We start from the raw sequence: 26,793 nt of genomic DNA, 5'->3' as shown, positions 1-26,793 counted from the left end.
GTGGTAAAAACTGACCCTCTGACCAAGTGTTGGACTGGGGTGTAAAGCTCCCAATAGTAACATTGATTCTTCATCTGTAAATAGTGCATTAAGGGTACTGTGCCAGGCAATTCTCATGGTGTGGGGCCGGAGGGCCTACTCTAGCATAAGGAAATTCACCTGTTCTCCCGTGGACCTGTCCAAGTCTACAATAACCAAACACTGATGAAAATTGGTCCATTTTTCACTTATGCAAAAATAAAACAAACCAAAAAACTAGTGTGTATCTGTTGCTATTGGCAAAAAAGGCAGTTTTTTGTTAGGCCTATAAAGACTCTATATCTATATATGGAACCATATGAAGTCAATTTATCAATACTGTTGGGCATGCATCAAGATAAATGTCAAAAACAGATTATGTTTTAGGTCATAATTCTGGCACATTTTGCTTATCTCTAAATTGTTCATTAGTTATGTCTGGTGCACAAGGTCCTGGCATTTCTTCCATGTATGGCTGATCTTTCTCCAGCTTTGTAAGATGTTATGTTTTATTTATTGATAAATATATATTTTCCTATTACGGTATATTTTGTTATATTTTACTACATTGGTGGGTTGAGCTGAATGGTCAGAAGATGGTTCAATATACTGATTATCTCCAGAACTCTAAGCAAATCAACCTAACAAGAATAGTTTCATAAACAGTGGGATTTTATTTTTTTAAAAACACATTGCAGCTTTTGATGCAATTTTTTTAGATAAAGCCAGAGGTGGATCCAGCAAAAAAGTATTAAGTAACTTCTCTATATTACCCATACATTTTGAATCTGTTTCTCGATTTGGCTTAAAAAAAAGGCAACATCAATAATATCAGTGACATTTCTGAAAAGAAGTGAAACAAACACAAAAACTCTTATAAGAATGAAAAAGGATAAAATGGCACCAATAATCTATAAAAACAAAAAAGTAAAGCCACAAAAAGATAACTAAAAATCCTCCAAAAATTCAAGAATTAATACAGCAAAAAAGGGGGCAGCAGTATTTTGCTGTATTATCTCTTGAATTTCTGGAGGATTTTTAGTCCTCTTTTTATGGCTTTAATTATTTAGTTTAGTGTTAGGACTCGCAAGTGTGAGGACCCTTGACGCAGGTTGCAAGCTTGCATATCTTGGCCAAAATATCGACCACTATCTCATATATTATGTATATATATATTTTTTGTAGTTCACTTTTCAGGGTGCAGCCAGGCCCAGTATTCTTAGTCTTTTAAACTAGGGTGTCTTTTATCATCCAATACACTTAGATAGTGTTGGGCAGCCGGCCTATTTTAATAGTATGGGCATCACTAATAGGCTGTAAGCCAGACACTGTGCAATACTGTGTGTGACCAGCGCCCTATACAAGCCTCTTTTGTGCAATTTAATACTAAGCAATAACCCCCCTCCATGAATTGGTAGGTGAGTCATCAGTATTTTGCACCTATGGTGCTGCCATCTTTATTACATGGGTTTGCTGCATTAGTTCTGAGACCTGGACAAGTAAATACTGTTGCCCCTTTTTTGCTGTATTCATTCATAAAAACATAACCAAGGTCACTTGTTTAGGCCGGGGTCACCCGAGCGTAATTGGGATTTGGGAATGTTTAGTTTGCAAAAGAGAAGACTGAGAGGAGACTTAATAGCTGTCAACAAATATCTAAAGGGCTGTCACATTGTAGAAGGATCAACTTTATTCTCATTTGCACAAGGAAAGACTAGAAGCAATGGAATGAAGCTGAATGGGAGGAGACACAGATTAGATATTAGAAAAAACTTTTTGACAGTTAGAGTGATCAATGAGTGGAACAGGCTGCCACGAGAGGTGGTGAGTTCTCCTTCAATGGAAGTCTTCAAACAGAGGCTGGACAGACATCTGACTGGGATGATTTAGCGAATCCTGCTTTGAGCAGGGGGTTGGACCAGATGGCCCAGGAGGTCCCTTCCAACTCTACGATTCTATGATTCTCTCATGTGAGAGAATAGGGCCGATTATGTAAATGATCAGCGATTGATCCGAGTGTCAGTGTGCGGTGGTCTGACCCTCTCTCTTGAGACTACTGTAGCACAGATGTGGAGGAGATGAAAACCGAGTGCTCTCCCATGTTTCACACGCTTCTATAGACTTTTATGAATGTGTGTGATTCGATTCTCAGATGTGCACGCGATTGTTTTCTCATGGCAAATCGGCATGACAAAATAATCGCAGATCTGCACTGCCCCATAGAGTAACATTGGGCCGAATACAATCTCATAAAACATCAGATAGCACTCAGCCGTGTTACATGCCAGTGTGAGCGAGCCCTTACTCTGCCTAAAAAGACTCATGTAGTCTAAATGATGGAAAAAAAATACATTTTAGCCATAGTTTATAGTTTCAGTCAATGTTCTATAATTTCATTTTATGTAATAGAGGGCAACTGTATAACATCATTATAAGAAGAAAATACATTAAGCATATATTATAATTCTTATTAGGAAAATAAAAAATAATGCAGAGAAAAAGCATATTGTTTGTTTACAGTAAAATATAGATATTTTATATAGCATTTACTATACTTTGACTTGTATTATCTTTTTATAGTTCTTTGGTGCATTCTGTACAGATAAACAATTACATACATCTTTAGACAAAGTTACAGAAAGTGAAGTACGGCATGTGTAAACATTCTACGGGATGGATAATGATATCCAGATTAATACCATTTTTAGGGTCCAAAGACTATACAGTGTGCTGAGAGAAAGCAGAACTTTTGTACATATGCTTATTAAGGCAATACTTATATTGTGCTCCATTTATGTATAGCTAGTGTATGAATGATAACAGATGTGACAGACTAAATACTGTAAAACATTCATTTGGTCTCATCAGGTCACACTTAGGCTGTGTTCACACTGTGCATTTTTGCAGCGTTTTTTGCTGCATTTTTTAATGCAAATTAAAAGCTGCTTTTTACAGCACAAGCTAAGAGATTTCAGGATTCTCATGCAAACTTTTGTATTTTTTTTTCCCGGCTGAATTGGAAAATTGTAGCTTTTTTGAATATCTGCAGCATGTCAATTCCTTCAGCGTTTTGCAGCCTTCGTTTACTCATGGGTGTGTTCTCGTTGCTGCAAAACGGAACCAAGCGTGTTTCCATGCATTTTTAAGCATGTACTGTACACAAATGACCCATATAATCTGCATGTAGCAAAAATGCACAAAATGTATCAAAAATGCACAAAAAAGCAGCAAAACTGCCCCAAAATCTGCTTTTTGTAAGTCAAAAACAAACGCTGCAAAAATGAAATGTGTGAACATGGCCTGTTCACACGTTGCATTTTTTTTCTTTATGCAAAAGAAAATCTGCTTTTTACAGTACCGGCAAAAGCTATGAGATTTCTGAAATCTGATTTGGAAAACTGCATTTTTTTAAAATTGCAGCATATCAATCCTTTCAGTGTTTTTGCAGCGTTTTGTTGTTGCAAAAATGTAACCGTGTGTTGTTTTTGTTGCTGTTTTTTGGAATAAAACTAATAGTATTAAACATGTACTGTAGATAAATTACACATATAATCCACACCAAAATAAAACGCAGCAAAACATGCCAAAAAGCAGCATCTTTACAGCCAAGGGAGCAGGTTTTGCCTGGAGTAAAAAAGCAGCAAAATGCAAAGAGTGACCATAGCTTTAGACTCAAGCGACCAACTAACACATTCTGGTCATCATGTATCGAAACTAGTGCAAAGTAATGGCTCATGCTCACAACCAAGTTATGGCTTTGTATAGCATCCAAGCACTTTTCTCTGTATGCAATGCATGTTGTAAATGACAACATTAACAGTTATTGGATCCATTGACCTCATTTTACTATTTTATATTTTCTTTCCAAGCCTCCAAGTTGTACAGAGCAGTTTTCTGTAGACTAGAACATCAATCCCAGAATATTTTTGTCATTTTTGGGCATAAAAGTATTTACCTCGATATGTGACCAAATTCTTATGTTCTTTATTGGCTATGGTGTCTGAGAGAGTGACGTGCTCCATTGGATGTCATCCTACAAAGGTACTCTCCCCTAGAGACTATTTCATGTACATGAGGTCTAAAATAGTACTGCTACCCATAACAATCAGATACTGACATTGTGCAAGTTAGAAAACAATATGTAACATCGTTTTGACTGCCACGGGCGATATTATGTTTTTTGTTTCTTTCCACATACATATACATACATATATAAATATATTCCACTACTTCATACAAATTCTAACTGTGCAAAGCTTTGGTGGGTAGGTGACGTCTCTTCACAACTTGTATAAAGAGGCAATTGTGCTCATTCTCTTCATTTTTTTGCATTTTTTACAGAGAAACCAATGATCTGAATTGCTGTGTCAGGCAAAATATAGCAGCAGTGAGAGCAGTGCAGTGGCGGGACAGCAGTTTGCAGTGCAATTCACTATTTTCACTCTCGGAAGCCTTTTTGGCCGCTTGGACAAATTGATGGTAGGTACATATGAGATCTCGTAAATTAGTTTGGAGATCCATTTGCTTTTTATTGCATCCTACACAACTAGAGAATTGGAGACACGCATCTGTCATTTGCATCAAGCCAAAAAATGTTTCTTCTACAGCCTGGTAAATCTCCTCGGACAACTGGTTTGAATTCAGGACCTTCTGTGATGAAGACATCATTTGACGGGACACGTTACAAAGACATGACTTTTGTTCTGAAAACATGGCAGCACATTTGTCTTTGGGGTGTATTTTAAGCTTGTCTTTGTATTCCTCAAATATCTTTTGGAGGTCCAATACACTGTCTTGCAATTTGCCAAAACTAGTTGGAGATTCCTCTATTCTTCTCCTTAGAAGATCAAGAGCTCCAAAATGCTCTAAGCAGGACATATTGTCTCTGGTGATGTTTCTAGGGCTATGGTTATTTTCCACAAACAATGAGCTCACAGAAGAAGGTGGTGTTGTTCTAGGTAATGGAGAAGGGCTTCTAGTAAAATCAACAATTTCATCTTCCGTGTCGTAGATTCTAGGCTGAAAACACGACGTGTAAGATAATTGACAGCTACAATTTCCTATTTTGGATATTTTGGGACTTTCGTGAACTGAGTCATAACTCTGACATTCATTTTCTATGACTGATGCATCAGAAGACTCGACAGCTTTGTTTGTGCTATCATCTAACCTTGATGGGTTTGTATTTTCTTCTAACAGGTTTCTCTCTTTGTATGGTAAATGTTCGCCACAACCATGATTTGAACTCAGTGTAACAACACCAGAATTTTTTTTCTCTTTACTTTCTTCACATCCTAATTTGAGAGTGTCCAGTGTGTCTGAGGAGCTCAAGTACAGTTCTGGAAATTGTTTCTTACCACTAGACATTCTCATTATACTACAAGAATCTTCTGATGTGAACTGGTGTTGTTCTTGACTTGTTAAAAGATGCGTTTCCTCTTCACTGGGTGACGCATTGTGAGATATAGAGGTTCCATCTTTAAATGAATTTTTAGGGAAATTTGTAAACAGATCAGCAAGTCCCTTAAAGTCTAAAAGCAAATCTGCTGCTCCAGAAAAACCAAACAGTTTCCGTTTTTTACAATTTTTTTGAGAATTTTCCTTAATTTTTGATTCTCCGTCACATGAACCAACTCTTACACTCTTGTGAATAGATGACTTTGTGCCTTCCAACTGAGCCATCCGTTCAGTAGAAGGAGCAGAGCTGATACCTTCTTTTATAATGTCATTGTTATCATTATTTTGCAACATTTTTGTGGATGTCTTCATAACATTTTTCTCAAAGCTGTCTCGGTCTGTTGCCTCTTTTATCCAATTTATTTTGTTTTCTTCCTGGTTATCAGTTGATTCCAGGCAAAAAACAGTGACCTTGTTTGTCCTCTCCGAGAATACTTGTAATGATATTTCTGATGGACTGACTCGCCCATCGTGTTCTTTTGTATTCCATTCTGTAGGGGTATAAGAAGAATGACTTCCATCTGTGGTGCCAGAGTCACTTCTAAAACGAATAGCAGATATGGAAGACAATACTGAATCGGTCACTGATTTTGTCTCCATGGTTTCAGGTTCCATCTCCATTAAACTAGGAGAACGTGTTTTGTTTTTAGATTTCACTGCAGATTTGTGCTGTACAAGAGATTTGGTTTCTAGAAGAGCTGGTTCACCTTCAATGTCTTTTAAGGAAGAAACTGTAGGTGACTGTGATTCTACTGGTAGGGGAGACCCTTTCTCAAAACAACATACATGATCCACAGTCTCCAATGAGTCTGAGGTTGGAAAAGGAAATGTGACCTGAGTGGTGTAGTCTGTCTGCAGGAAAGATCTTCTTTTCCGTGTATTTTTTGTCGGTTTCTTAGTATACTTAATCATTTTACTTTTTTCAGTCGAATTTTCATCTAATTCTGAGCATGAGCCATGCAGTGCTTGTCTTTCTGCATAAGAAAATCTGTTCTCTAGTTTTGAACCTAAAAAAAACCCAGAACATTGACAAAGTTGAGTAACATATCAATCATTACCAGGATAATGCAAGTAAAGAAAAATATTCAAGAAATGTTATGTAAACAATAATGGTTGATGGTGTCTGTTGGGATGTGTACTACCAGGACTTTCCATTTTTTACACAATGTTCTGTCAACCCTTTTCAAACACCCCCAGTACATGTATGATGCATGTCAGGTGCATATGTATGGAGCAGGCTCAAGCACCCATTGCCTTTCCTCCTGCAACACAACCACAGGGTCCAATGGATTGCTATGGTAGCCAAAGGCCTACTAAAGTTGAAAAAGTAAAACAAAAAAAAAATGTGAACATTATGAAAAATTAAAAACAAAACCTAAATGTTTGAATCACTCTCTAGAAAAATAAACATATTTGGTATTGCCATGTCTGCAAAAGTCCAATCTACCAAAATATAAAATTGATTAATGGTAACGGCGCAAAGCAAATAAATAAAATATTAAATCGCCAACATTTTGCACTTCCCCTGAAAAATGCATTGAAAAGTGATCAAAACATAATTTCCACCACAAAATGATACTAATGAAAATGACAGCAAACCCTCACACAGTTCCGTCGATGGAAAAGTTAAAAAGTTACAGGTCTCAGAAACTGGTGGCACAAATTAAAGTTTTTGTTGCAAAGTTTGGGTATATTTTTTAACCAGAAAATATAAAAAAACACAAGTAATCACATTAAACAGACTCACCTGAAGGATGTTGTTAAGTCATTTTTTTACTGCACACTCAATACATTAAAAAATAAAACCTCCAAAAACAATGGAGGAAATTGTGAGGGGTGGTTTTCCCACCATTTTACTGCACTTTGATTTTTTTTCCAGGTTTCCAGAAAAAAGGAAAATTGGCAGGGGTTAAAATAAATCAGAAATTGTTAGGTGTTTTAGTGTTTAGCTAAACATTTAGGTCCTAATTCAGCATAGCTTTTACGCCAGAAATCTGGCGTAAAAAGCTTTGAAAAGTCAAAACTTTTTTGAGCAACTAGGAGTTGTGCAAAAATGTTGACACTTTTGTTGTTTTCACACCATATTTTCCAGCTGTGCCAAAATCGGCAGAGCTGGGGCAGAATGGGGGCTCTGCAGGTGCATGACGCCACATCTCATCTAATTCAGGACAAGATTTGGCATTCCTTTCACCAGACGTCTTACTCAAGTCCACAATTAGTGTAAGATTAGTGGCGAGGAGCACAGAGACCGACACCACTCATCAGATGCTCTTGATTCATTTGCCTCTTAATGAATCTGAAGCGTCTGACCCTAGTATTTCATTTAATCAAGCCCGGCTTGAAAATCACTGGTCTTGATGAATCGGGGCCTAAGCTTTAAAATTTAAAACATCTATTTTTTTTTCTAAAAATATTCCAATGTTTAGCTGATATCTAAAAAAAAGTATGAAAAAAACATTTTTTCCCCTCAAAATGCTTTAGTTTCAAAGGAATAAAAAACATAAGTTGACCTGCTAACTGCAGGGTTAATTAATTCACACTTCAAAACTTTGATGGTGAGGGTTCCATCCTTTACAGGAAAATAAATGTTAATGGATTTCAGAGGAGGGGAGTATGATGGTGCATGGTAGAAATGTGTAAGTGAACATATAGAATTTAATTTACCAGGAGAACTTATTGATGGTGTGAAGCGGTCTGTAGCATCAAAGAATTCCTCTTCAGAACTACTGTCACCAAAGCCCGGTGGAGGATCCAGTATAAGAGTTCCCACGCCATCGTTCCTGCCATGACTATAAGCTCTAGTCTGAGTTTTAGTTTCTACTATTTGATTCATTACACTGTTGCTTTCTGGACTGCTAGGAATATTTTTATCCACACTGCTGGCAGGGGAAACATTTGAACACAGGCTGTAATACTCCATTACATTATTTTCTGTAAACTGACAGCCAAAGAAACTTTGCAGATCATTTTCCTCTTTGCTGCCAATCTCTTTAGGAGATCTAGAAGGCTCCTTCAAATCTGAGACAGTATCTTCTTGGCTGTTAATCTTCTGCAAAAAACATAGCAATGGGTCTTGCTCATGACAGGCATTCTCTTTGCATTGCTGTTCAGGATCATCAATGAAGACAATTTGGTCCTCTGTAGAGACATCTTTCAAAATCGGTGTATAAAACTGAAAAAACTCTGGCTTACTTGAGGAACACGTCTCTAGGTCATCTTCTTCCAGAGCATCAATTGAATCACTGGACCAACTGATTTTATAACCTTGACTTTCCGTATTAGCGGAATCTGAGTTTTCTGAAATGCTGTCAGTATCATTGATTGTATTATCACAGTTGTCTTTTAACTTGAGATCACTTTGTTTCTCTTCTTCATTTTGCTTAATCTCACATCCATCTTCCCCATCTTCTTCCTCATCCTCCTCTTGTAAAGGTTTTATGTTTTGGGACTTTAAAAAATGGACATCTGATGATAGATCTTGTGACGAATCCCATTCTGAGGATTCTTCTGAGTCACTGCAAGCCCTGGATTCATACCCTTAAAGTAAAGACAAAATTCATCACTATGTTGATATACATGGTAATAAAAAAAAAACCCATAAAAAAATACATTTTAGTAATTGCATATTCAATGAAACTTTACTCATTGTACATAACTTCTATCCTAACTGGCTGTGCTGCAAATGCCAATGATGTAGCTTATCTCAAAGCATTCAGCATCATGGCTTGTTATTAAACTCCACGAAGCTAAAAGCAGCACTATAGTAAGGGATGCTGCTACAATGTGTGTAAAAGTAGTAGATAATAGATAGATAGATAGATAATCCTTTAATCGTCCCACCATGGAGAAATTCAGAGCATTACAGCAGCAAGGCAGGAACAAGTACAGATACAGATGCATAAAGGCATTACATTGACAGTAGGTAGGTACATATACGGAAAAAAAAAATTGCACCTATAGTAATTGCACCTATAAATAAATTGCACCTATAAATAAAATTGCACCTATAGTAATTGCACCTATGGCCTACAGATGCCTCTACCTCAAGAGATGACCAATACAATAAATTACATGTGATGGGACCTGTCACAGATTTTACATTAGTTACTGTAGTGTTCAAAATAATAGCAGTGTGTTCAAAAACATGAGTTAATCCCAAAATCTTTATACTAGTTTTCATTTCCATGCATTGGGAACATTGCACCCGGTTTTCTCATTCAAAACATGAAGAGAAATGTATTGCATTTTAACTACTTTACAGAAAGTAACAAAAAATGAACATTGGGCTGTTCTAAAAAATAGCAGTGTCTGCATTTGTCTTTACAAACTCATAATACGTACTATTTTATGGCTATTTAGCTTTTCTGTGAATCACTAACCTAATATTTAGTTGTATGCCCAAAGTTTTTTTTTCATAGATCTCACATCTATGTTGCACAGAGTCAACCAACATCTGGCACCTGTCAACTGTTATTCCAGCCCAGGGTGCTTGAACCACATTACACAATTTTCTGGCATTTGTTGGCTTTGCACCAGAAACAACATTTTTAATGTAACCCCACAAGTGTTCTATTGGATTACGGTCGAGGATTGGGCTGGCCATTTCATAACCTCAATTTTGTTGGACAGGAACCAAGAGTTTGCTTCTTTACTTTTTTGTGTTTATGGTTGTTGTCTTGTTCAAACACCCATTTCAAGGGCATATCTTCTTCAGCGGAAGACAACATGACCTCTTCAAGTATTTTAATATATGCAAACTTGTCCATGATCCCTGGTATGCGTTAAATAGGTCCGACACCATAGTAAAATAAACATACCCATATCATGATGCTTGCACCACCCAGCTTCACCGTCGTCGGGGGTCCACAAAATGTTTCTCTATTTCTCTTTAGACCAGTTAATGTGTTCTTTGGCAAATTGTATCCTCTTCAGTACATGTCTTTTTTTTAACAGTGGGACTTTGCGGGGACTTCTTGCTAAGAGATTGGCTTCTAACTGTCACAGTACTCACAGGTAACTTGAGACTGCCTTCGATCATCCTGGACCTGATCATTGGCTGAGCCTTTGCCATTCTGACTATTCTTCCATGCATTCGAATGGTAGTCTTCCGTTTTCTTCCACGCCTCTTTGGTTTGGCTTTCCATTGTAAAGCATTGGAGATCATTTTAACTGAACAGCCGATCATTGTCTGCGTTTCTTTATAAGTTTTACCCTCTCTAATCAACTTGTACGCTGTTCTTCTGAACAATGTCTCAAATGACCCATATTTCTCAGGCTTTCAAGGAGAAATGCATGTACAACATGTCCTGGCTTCACCCTTAAATAAGGGCCACCCGATTCACACCTGTTTCTTCACAGAATGATTGACCTCACTAATTGAACTCCACACTGCTATTATTTTGAACACCGCCTTTTAATTATTCTAATACACAGACCCAAAAACCTGCAGATCATGAATGCTGAGTCTGTTGGTTTTCTTAGAATCTATTGCATGAATTGGTCAATTGACCTGTGGTAATATCATTTAAACCAAAAACCGTGATAAATCTGGTTAGTCATATTAGACTGCTATTATTTTGAACAGTACTGTAAATCTCTGACTATAGTTTTTGACTTTGTGTAATATTCTATTAATTCACATAGTTCATATTGGACCACTGTTTTTGTATTATTTAAAACAACATCTCAAATGTCAGTAAAATAATTTCATTAATTTAATATCTACTTATGTTTGTGCCCTTTTTCACAAACTCCCTTCAGATGTTGCCTTTAGGAGGATTTGAACCAAGGACCCCAGCATACCAACTCTCAGATCTAACTGCTAAGCCTTATATAATAATAAGACAGTGTGCAGGAAGTTCCTAAGCCCTCTTTGCCTCTTTGTGGTGATTAGTGGTATGCATAGGATTTGAAGAATACCACTCAAATGTAGAAAAACAGAGCTCAAACTATACCACATGTCATAATTAATGAATCAGTACAAAGTTGAAAATTCACATTAATATATTCTAAAACTTCCCCTAAGTCCGGATGGCACTCAGATTGGAATTCCCATTCCAACCACCTGGTTTCCTGACCTGAGCTAAGTGCTTTTTTGATCTTGCCTAGATAGCAGAGAAGTCTGAATCTTTCTGGATCACAGAGAACTCTGAACCTGCTGTTAAACCCCTTTGATACCATTGGTCAATAGTGACCATAGTGCCTAAGTGGTTGGAAAGAGAAAGAAGACTGTTTGATGTCTAGTGTGAAGTTTCCACAATCAGTGATGGTTTGGGGAGCCATGTCATCTGCTGGTGTAGGTCCACTGTGTTTTACCAAGACCAAAGTCAGAGCAGCTGCCTACCAGGAAATTTTAGAGCACTTCATGCTTCCCTCTGCCAACAAGCTTTTTGGAGATGGGAATTTAATTCTCCAGCAGGGCTTGGCACCTGTCCACACTGCCAAAAGTACCAATACCTGGTTGAAAAAGAACAGTATCATTGTGCTTGATTGGCCAGCAAACTCGCCTGACCATAACCCTATAGAGAATCTACAGGGTATTGTCAAGAGGAAGATGGGAGACACCAGACTCAACAATGCAGACGAGCTGAAGTCTGCTATCAAAGCAACCAGGGCCTCCATAACACCTCAACAGTGCCACAGGTTGATCGCCTCCATGCCATGCCTCATTAATGCAGTAATTGATGCAAAATGAGCCCCGACCAAATATTGAGATCATTTACTGAACATACATTTCAGTAGGCAACATTTTGGATTTTAAAATAATTTTTAAGCTGGTGATATAAAGTATTCTAATTTACTGAGATAATGACTTTGGGGTTTTCAATGGCTGTAAGGCATAATCATCAGCATTAACAGAAATAAACACTTTAAATAGATCACTCTGTTAGTAATGACTCTATATAATATGAGTTTCACTTTTTGTATTGAAGAAATGAAATAAATTAACTTTTTGATGATACTCTAATTTTATGAGATGCACCTTTAGGTAGCATCCTTAAGAAGTTAAACATTAGACCACAGGATGGTGATTCTAAGGTTTACATTTTACCTATGAATGAAATGAAGTTCCCACCTAGATGGGACATGATCATGTTTTCCATTTAACAGTTTTATCTTGGCTTTTGTATTATTTTATAGAATTGTATAAAGTAAAAATTTCTGTTGTGTACTATTTCTGGTAATGAGACATAAATTCCTTTCAAAATATTTAGACCAGGCCTGTGAGCACGAAAGGGCGACATCAGGCACTCTGGCTGTTCCAGTACAGATGGCAGACTGAGACAGCCGACGGGCTGAAACAGTGGCCTACGGGCCACACCATGCCCTCCCTCACCATTCATCCGCCGCCCGCTGTCACCGCTATATCCATCCTCAGGATGCAGACAGTGGTGAATACATTGGTGGAGGAAAGGACCGTCGGCTCCATCTTCGACCGATCAGCATGTGAGGCAGCAGACATGTGATTTAATTGCGCTTCTGTTGAGACTCAGTGCACAGGAGGCTATGTGGGGCTCACGCTGTATATATGGAGGCTATGTGAGCCTCACACTTTATATATAGTGGCAATGTGGGACTCTCACTGTTTATACAGTATAGGAGGCTATTTGGGGCTCATACTGAATGTAGGAGAAGGTATGGGGGATCATACTGTATATCTGGAGGCTATGTGGGGTTCACACGGTATATATGGAAGTTCTGTGGGGTTCACGCTGCATATAAGAGGCTACATGATGGCTCATTTTATATAGAGAGGCTATGTGGGGCACATACAGTATATAGTGGGCTATGCTAGATCTCATATTGTATATAGGAGGCTATGTGGGGGCTCATACTGTGTGGCTATGTGCGGGCTATGCGGGGGCTGTGTGGTCTCCTATGGCATATAGGGGTGTGTGCGGGCTCAAACGGTATATAGGGGGAGGTCAGCATATTTAACTCTTTCCTGACATTGGACGTACTATTCTGTACATGTGCCCTGGGACTTAATGAACATGGTCGGAATAGTACGTCATCATTGATCAGCTGCGCTCACAGGGGGAGCGCAGCTGATCACGGCCGGCCGGGTGTCAGCTGATTATCACAGCTGACACCCAGCACTATGTGCCATGACTGGTGATGGACGGCTCCTGGCACATTAACCCCCGGCACACTGCGATCAAACATGATCGCAGTGTTCCGGTGGCATAGGGAAGCATCGCGCAGGGAGGGTGCTCCCTGTGTGCTTCCCTGAGACCCTCAGAACAACGCGATGTCCTTCTGGGTCCTGCAGGGAGGTGGCTTCTCAGTGCCTGCTGAGAGCAGGTGCTGAGAAGCCTCCTACACTGCCTGTCAGATCGCTGATCTGACACAGTGCTGTGCAAAGTGTCAGATCAGCGATCTGACTTTGCATAGTGATGTCCCACCCTGGCACAATGAAAAAGTAAAAAAAAAAAAATGTGTAAAAATAATTTTTAAAAAATTGCTAAATAAAGAAAAAAAAATATTCCCCAATAAATTCATTTCTTTATGTAAATTAAAAAAAACAATAAAAGTAACATATTTAGTATCGCTGCGTCCTTAACGACCCACCCTATAAAACTGTCCTACTAGTTAACCCCTTTAGTGAACTCCTTAAAAAGCAAAAACAAGGCAAAAAACAATGCTTTATCATCATACCACCAAACAAAAAGTGCAATAACACGCGATTAAAAAGACGCATATAAATAAACATGGTACCGCTGAAAATGTCATCTTGTCTCACAAAAAACAAGCCGCCATATGGCATCATCAGCAAAAAAATAAAAAGATATTGCTTGCAGAATAAAGCGATGCAAAAATAATTATTTTTTATATAAAATTGTTTTTATTGTATAAAAGCGCCAAACCATAAAAAAATATAAATGAGGTATCGCTGTAATCGTACTGACCTGAAGAATAAAACTGCTTTATCAATTTTACAACACGCGGAATGGTATAAACGTCCCCCCCAAAAGAAATTCATGAAATGCTGGTTTTTGTTCATTCTGCCTCCCAAAAAATCGTAATAAAAAGCAATCAAAAAATGTCATGTGCCCGAAAATGGTACCAATAAAAACTTCAACTCGTCCCGCAAAAAATAAGACCTCACAATACTCTGTGGGCCAAAATATGGAAAAATTATAGCTCTCAAAATGTGGTGATGCAAAAACTATTTTTTGCAATACAAAGCGTCTTTTAGCATGTGACAGCTGCCAAACATAAAAACCAGCTATAAATAGTAAATTAACCCCCCATTTATCACCCCCTTAGTTAGGGAAAAATAATAAAATTTTAAAAAATGTATTTATTTTCATTTTCCCATTAGAGTTAGGGTTAGGGCTAGGGTTGGGATTAGGGTTAGGGGTGTGTTGGGGTTAGGGTTGGAGTTAGAATTGGAGAATTTCCAGAGTTCATCATCAGGGGCTCTCCAAATGAGACATGGCGTCTGATCTCAATTACAGCCAATTCTGCATTGAAAAAAGTCAAATTGTGCTCCTTCCCTTCCTAGCTCTGCCATGCGCCAAAACAGTGGTTTACCCCCACATATGGGGTATCAGCATACTCAGGACAAATTGTACAATAACTTTTGGGGTCCAATTTGTCCTGTTACCCTTGGGAAAATAAAAAAATTGGACCAGAAATAATTTTTTTGTGAAAAAAAGTTAAATGTTCATTTTTTTTAAACATTAAAAAAATTCCTGTGAAGCACCTGAAGGGTTAATAAACTTCTTGAATGTGGTTTTGAGCACCTTGAGGGGTGCAGTTTTTAGAATGGTATCACCTTTGGGTATTTTCTATCATATAGACCCCTCAAAGTGACTTCAAATGTTATGTGGTCCCCCCCAAAAAATGGTGTTGTAAAAATGAGAAATCGGTGGTTAACTTTTAACCCTTATAACTTCCTAACAAAAAAAAAAATTGGACCAAAATTGTGCTGATGTAAAGTAGACATGTGGGAAATGTTACTTAAGTTTTTTGTCTGCCATATCTCTGTGATTTAAGGGCATGAAAATTCAAAGTTGAAAAATTGTGAAATTTTCAAAATTTTTAGCAAATTTCTGTTTCTTTCACAAATAAAAGCTATATCAAAGAAATTTTACCACTAACATGAAGTACAATTTGTCACGAGAAAAGCAATGTCAGAATCACCAGGATCCAGCGAAGTGTTCAGGAGTTATTACCTCATAAAGGAACAGTGGTTAGAATTGTAAAAATTGGCCAGGTCATTAATGTGCAAACCACCCTTGGGGGTAAAGGGGTTAATTCTGCTTGATATTAAGTGATATAATTAATAATAATATACATAATTATAATTAATCTGTTAATATTAATATTTAGGAGAATTAATTTCAGCATATTGGTTTGGCCCTCCACAACAGTCATGGTTAGTGTTGAGCATTCCGATACTGCAAATATCGGGTATCGGCCGATATTCGCGGTATCGGAATTCCCATACCGAGTTCCAATACTTTTAGCATATCGAATACCGGAATCGGAAGTTCCCATAATGCTATGAGCCAGTTTGATTTGATTCAGCCAAAGAGGAATCCTAAGAAGTGTGGGCACATTCTGTTAGGCATGTAGGCATGTTAACTAATGGCATGGCTGTGATTGGCTGCTGAAATTATGTCATGATGCACTATAAAAGCCGCCGCGGCCATTTTGGGTTCACTCTGCTGTGAATTTAGTTAGGGACAGGACGCTGCTCTTCTGACTCTGAGGGACAGTTGGAGATAGCGATTTGATATATTGTGCTTTACCCAGGCTACTTTAGAAATCCCTGTGTGAAGCTTTCTTTTGCCTTGCAGCGCTGTTCACAGCTGTCTGCAAGGTCTGTGTGTGTGAATGCAGCTCACGCTGTAGTGTGTTCTGCAGCCACCTCTGGTTGTAGGCCGCTCAGCGTGCGTCACTGCCTCATACATATTCTTTTTTTATTGCTGCTCATTTTTACTGATTTCTCCTATTAGTGTGCATCCATCCGTATCCATCTACATTGGTTGCAAACACTATATAGGAGTAGATAGCGAAGTCTTTCTGCAGCCTTTCAGTGCTAGTGCACAGTTCTCTGCACTGTTCACAGCTGTCTGTGAGGTCTCTGTGTGTGAGTGCAGCTCACACTGTAGTGTGTTCTGCAGCCACCCCTGGTTGTAGTCCGCTCAGCGTGCGTCACTGCCTCCTACATTGTCCTTTTTTGCTGTAGTGCTGCTTATTTTTCCTGAATTTCTCCTATTAGTGTGCTTCCATCCGTATCCAGCTAGATTGGTTGCAAGCACTATATAGGAGGAGATAGGGGAGCCTTTTTGCTGGCTTGTGCCCTGCAGCCCTAGCCAGATTAGTATTGCCCTATTTTTTGGAGTCTCAGCTATTGCATTGTAGGTTACCTTCCTGCATTGTAATAGCTCCAAAAAGTTTGTGATACTATCGCTTTTACATCTTTGGGCACATCCTTTTTGTTTTTTTTGAAAAAAAAACACGTAAATAAAGTTCACCAAACACTCCACTTGACAGTTGTGTAGGCCACATTAGCTCATATTAAAGTGTAGTCCACACCCTTTATAAAACTAGTGTTTCTTATACCTGTTAGCAGCTGTTCAGGAATAAGCACGCTAAGCCCTTAGTACTTTTCTGCCTATCTTTATCAGTCTACCAAGATGAAGAAGGCAGGGAGTACGGCATGTGGTCGTGGGTGTGGAGTTTCAGCAGGGAGAGGACGTGGGGATTCTTTGCCTGCTGCGGGCACCAGTGACTCAGCATCCCCCAGTTTTAACAGGGAACAGTCGTTTATGCGCAGCTTTGTAGGAGCTCGCCGTACCCCAATGCTGCGGGAGGAACAAATTGAAGCCGTTGTCGGATGGATGGCAGCTAACGCATCGACTTCAATTACTTCCACATCCTCTCAGGTCCAGAACACTGAAGAGCAACCGTCTGTCTCTTCACCACCTGCCAAATTGTCCAGGCAGTCAGAGAGCCCTGGACAGGAGCTATCTCATTCTCTATTTCTGTTCTCTGAATCTCTTGGCTTGGAAAGCAGGGGCCAGCCAAGCAGCATTCTAGAATGTGAAGAAGAGGGAGTATGCAGTGATGCGCAACAGCTTTGTCTCTCTGAATCTGAAGAGGCAGGTGGGCCAGTGCCTATGGTGAGCCCACCTCAGTACGCATCTGATGATGAGACTCAGGTGCCACTTTCTGGTGCGTACTGTGCTGGCGAGACTACCCTGGAGAAGCAGGTGTTTGAAGAGGGTAGTGTAGATGATGAGGTCCTTGACCCATCATGGCGTGAGGAACAGGAAGGTGGTGGGAGCAGCTCTGAGGAAGAGATTCGCCGAATGGCCAATACAGGAGGGAGAGGGAGGGGGCAGACTTGGTTGTCTGTAGCCTCCACTTCGGCACCCATTAGGAGCATTCCTCTTCCAAAACCCAAAACGGGCGCTCCCAGAACTTGCAGTGCGTGGTCCTTTTTTGACACAGTTGCAGATGACATTTGCTTTGTCAAATGCAAGCTGTGTAATCAGAAAGTCAAAAGAGGGGAAAAGTGTCAGCCACCTCAATACCACAAATATGTGAAAACATGTGCAGACCAAGCACGTGGTGGAGTTTCAAAGACACACTGAAGACGTAGGCCAACCCTCGGGAAGCCAGGAGGTTCGTAACTGTAATGAGCGGTGGAACGCACTAAATAAAATTAAAATAAAGTGCGTTCACCACTCGGGGCCCACCGTGCGGTAGATGGAATAACCGCTACTAAAAGAGGCAGGACACTCAGACGGTAATGTGCACAGGGTTTTAGCTGCACCCAGTGGACTAAAGCAGACTCTGTTATATGCACAGAGCTGCCAACAAAAACATAAATAATGCTGAGTCTGTATAGGGTCACAGACTTCAGCGATGTGGACACGGTATTAGAGGTCACAGAAATAGCCTTAACACCAGGACTATCCCCTCTAGACCTACCGTAAAAATAGGATACGGGACGTTGCAACTGCGAACGCCCGAACAGCTGCTACCGCAGCGCGGCGAGAACTGAGCCGCAGAAAAGGCACCGCTACGCTGGCAGCGCGATGCAGGACGCTTAGCTGCTGGCAAGGCTGAAGCTTGGGCGCGCTGGCGCTAATACTGGCTGAACACAATCACTCACACAAACATAATAACCAAGGAAGGGGGTATTTAATGAGTCATTCACCAGTCCAAGCATCCATCAGCAAACACACAGCAGCAAGTATGAAATACTAGTGCATGGTGGAACGGCCATGCGCACTTTTTATAGCGTACGGGACCTGCCGGAAATCTCCAGAGCCTTGAGCAGAACCAATGGAATCAGGAGCAAGACCTGAGCACCTGACTCCTGAACTCCAATGGGAGCTTGTCCCATGGGCATGCTCAGAAGCTGGGAAGAAGGACTTAGTCTCTGGAGACAAATGTGAGGATCTGGATTGCTGCATAGGCAGGATAGAAACCAGATTCCTAACACCTACAGCACCACTTACCACCTCTTCAGCTCATGTTGTAGACTCTTCCTCCAGCTCACACACAGCTGGTTCTGCTTCCTCACAGGATCGCCATGGAAGAACCTCTGGCACTGTTGTACAGAGACTCAGTGTAATTACACCCACAGCACCATGTTCCCTGTCATCCTCACACTCCCAGGCCACTCTGCAGCCATCGGTAGCAAAGGCATGGTAGAAAAGGCGGCCATACTCGGCAAACCATCCCTGAGCACAGGCTCTGAATGCTGGCACTGCAAAACTACTGGCCCTTGAAATGCTCTCATTCAGGCTGGTGGAGACTGACACCTTCCGTAACTTCATGGCATTGGCAGTGCCACAATACAATGTGCCCACCCACTTTTATTTCAGCAGGCAAGCCGTCCCTGCCCTGCAAAAGCATGTGGAGGGAAAAATTAAACATGCGCTACTAAACGCCGTCAGTAGCAAGGTCCACCTGACCACCGATGCGTGGACCAGTAACCATGGACAGGGACGATACCTTTCCCTCACTGCCCATTGGGTAAATGTTGTGGAGCCGGGTATAGATCTTGAGAGTGGCGCTGTACGTGTTCTGCCAACTCCAAGGATTGCAGGAATCCAGTCTGTACACATTGACTCCTCCTCATACTCCAGTTTCTCAGAATCAGTGCTGCAGGAGCCGTCACGGTCTACCTCCACATGGACCCGTGAACGCTTACCTGTTACGACCGATATGAGCACAGCCATGGCCAAACGTGAATTAATTTCTTTGGGGGAATTGAAGCCACACAGCGCAGGAGCTCTGGAATGCCATCAAGCAGGAGAGCGACGTGTGGTTTGTGCCAGCGAATCTCCAGCCAGGCTTGGTAGTGTGTGACAATGGCCGAAATCTGGTGGCAGCTCTGGGCCTAGGCAACCTCACTCAAATTACATGTCTGGCACATGTGCTCAACTTGGTCATGCAGAGTTTTTTGAGGGACTATCCGGATCTTGATGCACTGCTGCACAAGGTCCACATAGAGTGTACTCACTTGCGGCGTTCCAGCATGGCAAGATCGCGCATTGCAGCTCTGCAGCGCCGATTCCGCCTTCCGGAACATCGCATCATATGTGACCTACCCACCATGTGGAATTCAACGTTACATATGTTGGAGCGGTTGTGTGAGCAGCAGGCAGCAGTAATGGAGTACCAGATGCATCAGGCGCAAACAAGTTGCACTGCGCGCCGGTCACACTTCACCACCACTGAGTAGGCCTCTATGAAGGACATCTGCCACGTTTTGCGTGCCTTCGATGATTCCACGCGGATGGCGAGTGCAGATGATGCACTAGTCAGCATGGCTGTCCCCCTTATCTGCCTTCTTCAAAAAACACTGCAAGCACTAAGGGAGAAGGTTTTGGAAGAGGTGGAGGATGAGGAGTCACAAATGCCATCTGCTTCTGAACAGTCTGCGCAACGTGGTTCCTCACAAAGGCCTAGGCAGGGGACACTTTGTGAGGAGGATGAGGAGGAGTCAATGGATGAGGAAGACATCTCTCCAGAGGAGGGAGGTACACAATGCTCTAGTAGTCAGTATGTAGAGCGAAGGTGGGGTGAAGCAGAGCAGTCAGAGATGACGCCTCAAGCAGGGGACAGCGTTTCTTGGGCAGTTGGGAGTCTGCAGCACATAGTTGATTTCATGCTGCAGTGCCTGAGAAACGACCGCCGCATCGCCCACATTCTCAACACGGCTGATTATTGGGTGTACACCCTCCTAGATCCTCGCTACCGGGACAACTTACAAAGCCTCATAACACCGTTAAACCAGGAGCGTAAAATGCGGGAGTATCAAGACACACTGGTGCATTCCATCATGTTCTCCATTCCACCCGAGAGCAGTGCTGCTAGTGCTTTACAAAGCAGCTCTGTGCATCGAGGCAGTGGAAGAAGCTCTGCACAAAGAGGGAGCAGAGGCAGCGCCTCAGCACAAGGCAAGACCAGTATGGCTCAAATGTGGCAAAGTTTTGTGTGCCCGCCACAAATGTCTATACGATCACAGACGGCTCCAGTCAGCAGGAGGCAACGTTTCCGTCAAATGGTGACAGACTACATGTCTTGCCATCTCAGTGTTCTCCCAGATGGCTCAAGTTTTGGGTCTCTAAGCTGGATACATGGCCAGAGCTTAGCCAGTATGCATTGGAGATGCTGGCTTGCCCTGCTGCTAGTGTATTATCGGAACGCGTCTTTAGTGCCGCAGGTGGTGTACTAACAGACCGTCGCATGCGACTATCCTCCGATAACATTGACCGGCTTACTTTTCTGAAAATGAACAAAACCTGGATCTCGCTGGAATTTGCCAGTCCTCTTCCAGATTAAATAATTGGTTGGCAACAGTATCCATGTCTCCTGTTGTGTTCATGTTTCTACCACCTGAACTGTAGTCCCTGGGCTCCAACACCGCCAGTTGCTGCTCAGAAGTGCCGTCTGCACAGAGAAAAACACTAGCTCCTGTGTTATGGGGTTCAGTAACACCAGCTGCTCCCCTGCTGTGTGTCCGGCAATATCTCCTGCTCCCTCAAAATTCACCCAACATCAGATATTAAACTTGCTCCAATTAGGCCTCAGCCTACACCATGATTGACCCTGTGCTCCAACACCACCAGTTGCTGCTCAGAAGTGCCGTCTGCACAAAGAAAAACACTAGCTCCTGTGTTAGTGAGGTTCAGTAACGCCAGCTGCTCCCCTGCTGTGTGTCCGGCAACATCTCCTGCTCCCTCCACATTCACACTACAACTGATTTTAAACTTGCTCCAATTAGGTCTCAGCCTACTCCATGATTGACCCTGGGCTCCAACACCGCCAGTTGCTGCTCAGAAGTGCCATCTGCACAGAGAAAAACACTAGCTCCTGTGTTAGTGGGGTTCAGTAACACCAGCTGCTCCCCTGCTGTGTGTCCGGCAACATCTCCTGCTCCCTCAACATTCATCCCAACATCAGATATTAAACTTGCTCCAATTACGCCTCAGCCTACTCCATGATTGACCCTGGGCTCCAACACCGCCAGTTGCTGCTCAGAAGTGTCTTTGGCACAGGTACTCCCTCCTGCCCAGCCTGGTTCCAGCACGCCAGCTGTTTCCGGGTAGTGTCAACGTCACTTTGGCACCAATACGTTGTCCTGTCGTGTTGCGGTCGGGTTAGCCGACTCTATGGTGCCTGCAGTTTAGGTGCTTCCTATGTGGGCTGCGGGATCTGGCAATAAAGGCTGGTTCTGTAGTGCCAATAGGACAAGCACCCCCTGTAGTACTGTGGGTTTCGGTAACTGCGGCCGGCCCGCGGCCTTGCAACGTTGTTTTTCAGGGATACCTTCTGCTACTCATCCAGGTTCCAGTATTGTCAGCTGGTTCTTTGCAGTGCCTTTGGCTTAGGTGCCTCCATCTCGGTATCCGAGTTCCAGCAATGTCTGCTGGTCCTTGGTAGTGCTTTCTAGCACAGGTACCTCCTGCTTAGTAACCGGGTTCCAGTACCATCAGCTGGTCCTCGGTAGTTCCATTGGCTCTTGTTCCTTCTGCTGCCACTCCGGGTTCCAGCACCGTCAGCTGGTTCTCGGCAGTGCCTTTGGCACGGGTACTCCCTCCTGCCCTGCCTGGTTCCAGCATGCCAGCTGTTTCCGGGAAGTGTCAACGTCACTTTGGCACCAATACGTTGTCCTGTCGTGTTGCGGTCGGGTTAGCCGACTCCATGGTGCCTGCAGTTTAGGTGCTTCCTATGTGGGCTGCGGGATCTGGCAATAAAGGTTGGTTCCGTAGTGCCAAAAGGACAAGCACCCCCTGTAGGACTGTGGGTTTCGGTAACTGCGGCCGGCTCGCGGCCTTGCAACGTTGTTTTTCAGGGGTACCTTCTGCTACCCATCCGGGTTCCAGTACTGTCAGCTGGTTCTCGGCAGTACCTTTGGCTTAGGTGCCTCCATCTCGGTATCCGAGTTCCAGCAATGTCTGCTGGTCCTTGGTAGTGCTTTCTAGCACAGGTACCTCCTGCTTAGTAACCGGGTTCCAGTACCATCAGCTGGTCCTCGGTAGTTCCATTGGCTCTTGTTCCTTCTGCTGCCACTCTGGGTTCCAGCACCATCAGCTGATTCTTGGCAGTGCCTTTGGCTTAGGTGCCTCCATCTCGGTATCCGAGTTCCAGCAACGTCTGCTGGTCCTTGGTAGTGCTTTCCAGCGCAGGTACCTCCTGCTTAGTAACCGGGTTCCAGTACCGTCAGCTGGTCCTCGGTAGTGCCATTGGCTCTTGTTCCTTCTGCAACCCATCCGGGTTCCAGTACCGTCAGCTGGTTCTCGGCAGTTCCTCAGCCTTCTTGTACCTTCTGCCACATTTCCAAGTTCAAGCTTTTTGAAATGGTTTATGGTAATCACTCTGGATCTCCCTGACGACGACCCTGAAGACCACCCCAAAAAAAGACCAAAAAGATGACCCTGAAGAAGATGACCAAGAGGACAAAGAACATGAAGACAATCACCAAGATACAGAACAACAAGAGACTGAAGACCAAGAAGCAGAAGAACAAAAAGCAGAAAAACAAAAAGCAGAAGAACATTAAGCATAAGACTAAAAATCAGAGCAAAAGATATTGTCTAAATTATATGCAGAAGAAGACTAAGCAGTGTATGGGGGTGAGTCCGTTCCTACTCGTGGTGCCCCTGGAAAATGCCTGCTGCTGCTGGCCAAACTGAACGCGGACAAAATCCTGTTGTAAATCTTTTGTGACAGGCAGAACGGAAGGTGTAATCTTCAAAGTTTTATAGATAACAACTACAGGAATGCCTTCACAAATAAGAATTTTGATGAAGAAGAAGAATAGGAAGAAGATGAAGTAGAATATGAAGAAGAATAATAGTTGAATAAGGCCTCTTTCACACATCAGGTTTTCGCCGTCAGGCGCGATCCGGCGCTTTTGACAGAAACCGGATCCGGCGAAATGCAATGCCGGATCCGGTTTCCCCCCCATTGACTTGCATTTGCGCCGGATCGCGCCGGATGGCCATGCGTTTCATCCGGTTTTCGCCGGATCCGGCAATGTGTCGCGATCCGGCGTCTGGAAAAAACAGCTACTGTAACGTTTTTTGTCTCCGGCGTAAAAGCCGGACACGCCGGATCCGGCGCGTCCGGCTTTTTCACACAATGAAAGCCTATGAGCGCCGCAATGCGCCGGATCCGGCGAAAGCCGGATCCGGTGGCCGGATCCGTTTTTTTTGGTCTGAGCATGCTCAGTAGCTCTGCCCACAAGACATATATAAAAGCAAGACAGTGGGACCCACAGCCACACCCAACATGCCACCCAAGAAAGCAACCAAGCGCAGCAGGAGAAGGCAGGAGACCACTGCAGCACCATCAGCACCACCACCACCCCAAATGGAGCAGCAAATGGAACATGCTGAGGAGGGGAGGCCAGCAGCAGATGAGAGACGGTAATTGTCAAATCCCCCATTCCTCCAAACTAGGGCTATTGAATATCAAGATATTCATTGGCCCTTTGTTTCTCTTTATTCAACAGCCGCCCAATAGATGCAGCAGCAGCAGCAATGGCAGCAGCTGGAACACCACCCACAGGCATGGAGTGTGTCCACCAGGAAGACAGCACATCATCTTCTGGGAGCCCTCCCTCGCATCGTCAGCGTTTGACGGTAAGTTTTTATTTCCAAAATCCATCATCTCTGTAATATATGTCTATTCATTGCCTTTTATTTCAAAACAGGATTCACAAGATGAAGAGGAGCTCCCAGAAGAAGAAGGAAGGGGTGGACAGACACCTGGAGTGGGCTCACAATTGGTAAGTTTTTTGCATCAAACGCAGAAACACAACATCACACTACACACAACACATAGAAAACAATGTTCTGCAGACCACACACAGCAAACAAATGCCTACATCCAAAGACATAACATTTTTTGTTTTCTTCTCTAGTCTTTCCAATCTGGTGCTCGCCCAAGAGGTCCTCGCAGTGCCTCCCAGGGTCGTCGGCAACAGCAACGCGGCGGTCACCAGCGTGTAAGTATAAATATTTTTGCTTTGTTTTTTTGCACTTTTTATTTCATTTCTTTTGTGGAGGCTAATTATGTTATTTTTGTCTTTTTCTTTAACAGCCTTCACAGCGTGCTCCCGACTCTGACGGTGAGGATGGAGGACTCGATGTGGACCACCTCATCGATCTCGTCAGAGAAAGGGAGCCGCTCTGGAATATGGCTGACCGCCGCCACGCTGACCTTATCGTTACCCGACGACTCTGGGAGGAAATCTGTTCGCTCCTTGTGGGCCGCTGGGAGGACCTCGATGTTCGGGCCCAGATTAAAGAGCGTAAGTATATACAGTACCGGTTGCTTGATGTAAACCAGTGTTTCCCGAACTCCAGTCCTCGTGGTCCCCACGGATCATGTGTTCAGGATTTCTATTTACTATGGAAATCCTGAAAACATGACCCCTGGGGACCATGAGGACTGGAGTTTGGGAAACACTGATGTTGTATACTAACCACTTTGTCCTTTCTCGTTTCAGGGAACAGAATTGTGAATCGGTGGCGGTCTGTGAGGGATCGTTTCAAGAAGGAGTTCAATAAAGAGATGCGGGCCCCGAGTGGATCTGGAGGACGCAGGAGCAAGTACAAGTACGCAGAAGCCCTGTCGTTCCTCCGGGAAACAATGGTCACTAGAAGGTAAATATTACACACCACATGTGAAAAAAAATGTTAGATGTAAATTTTTTTTTTCAGCCAGGGCCATACCATGTCAGTATTTTAATTGTTTTTTTTTCTCTTTATTCCACAGCACGGTGAGCAGCACTCGGGAGCCTGCACGATTGGACCCTTCTGAGGCGATCCCTGAGGAGACCGGCACCGAGGGACACTTCGACCGCCCCGGTACATCTGCACCTTCCCAGCCTTCCCACACATTCGACCCATCTGTCCCATCCACCAGCACAGGAGCATCGTGGCCGCCTACATTACATGAAGCTGCTGGTGAGGAGATCGCTTTCCCTTTACCCCACCCTTCTGCCCCTGCCACCTCTAGTACACCTGCGGGTACTGGGCGGCAGCGGCAGAGGGGTCAGGAAAAGACTTATGCGCCAGAGTTCTTGCATCTGAATGCATCTTTCCAGAACTGTCTAAAAGTCTTGTCAGAGCAAATCTCCGCAGGCTATCAGCAGATCAACTCCAGCATTCTGGAGGTGAAGACACTTCTGCAAACCATGCATTCAGAAGCAAGATCTTCGCCAAACCACACCTTTTTCAGGTCTGTTGTGGAGCGCATGGAAACGCTCTCTCCTGCCCAGCAGATGCATGTAATGCATTCATGCCACGCTGCTCTACAGCAAGTTACCTCCCAACCTCCTCCTCCCACCACAGTAGTTCCTCCACCTGCACCCCCTCCAGCCACTTTCCATCCTCCCCCTCCTATTACATCTACACCCCCTCCAGCCACTTTCCATCCTCCCCCTCCTATTACATCTACACCCCCTCCAGCCACTTTCCATCCTCCCCCTCCTATTACATACCATCCACCTCCCCAGCACCATCCACCTCCCCAGCACCAGCAACCTCCCCAGCACCAGCAACCTCCCCAGCACCAGCAACCTCCCCAGCACCAGCAACCTCCCCAGTACCAGCAACCTCCCCAGTACCAGCAAACTCCCCAGTACCTGCAAACTCCCCAGTACCAGCAACCTCCCCAGTACCAGACATCTCCCCACTTCCAGCAACCTGCCCCGTACCAGACATCTCCCCACTTCCAGCAACCTGCCCCGTACCAGACATCTCCCCACTTCCAGCAACCTGCCCCGTACCAAACTCCTTCCCCATACAACTTGCCATCAACATCATCTGC

The 26,793-nt window shown here is 43.1% G+C and overlaps 1 protein-coding gene across 1 annotated transcript in view; it reads right to left on the bottom strand.

Annotated features, from left to right (window-relative positions):
- Window positions 1-1,691: 1,691 nt before the first annotated feature.
- Window positions 1,692-26,793, bottom strand: part of FRMPD1 (FERM and PDZ domain containing 1) — a 508,177-nt gene continuing 483,075 nt past the window's right edge. The window contains exons 15-16 of the mRNA XM_073549674.1: window positions 8,140-9,012; window positions 1,692-6,482 (exon numbers count right to left, since the gene is read on the bottom strand). Of these exons, the coding sequence (XP_073405775.1) occupies window positions 4,354-6,482; window positions 8,140-9,012 (3,002 nt within the window). The 3' untranslated portion in view covers window positions 1,692-4,353. The remainder of the gene's footprint in view (window positions 6,483-8,139; window positions 9,013-26,793) is intronic.

The sequence above is a fragment of the Dendrobates tinctorius genome, unplaced genomic scaffold (genome assembly GCF_039654945.1).
Source record: "Dendrobates tinctorius isolate UK_male_01 unplaced genomic scaffold, ASM3965494v1 ptg000160l, whole genome shotgun sequence".
Taxonomy (NCBI): domain Eukaryota; kingdom Metazoa; phylum Chordata; class Amphibia; order Anura; family Dendrobatidae; genus Dendrobates; species Dendrobates tinctorius.
This window is presented reverse-complemented; position numbering and strand designations above follow the sequence as displayed.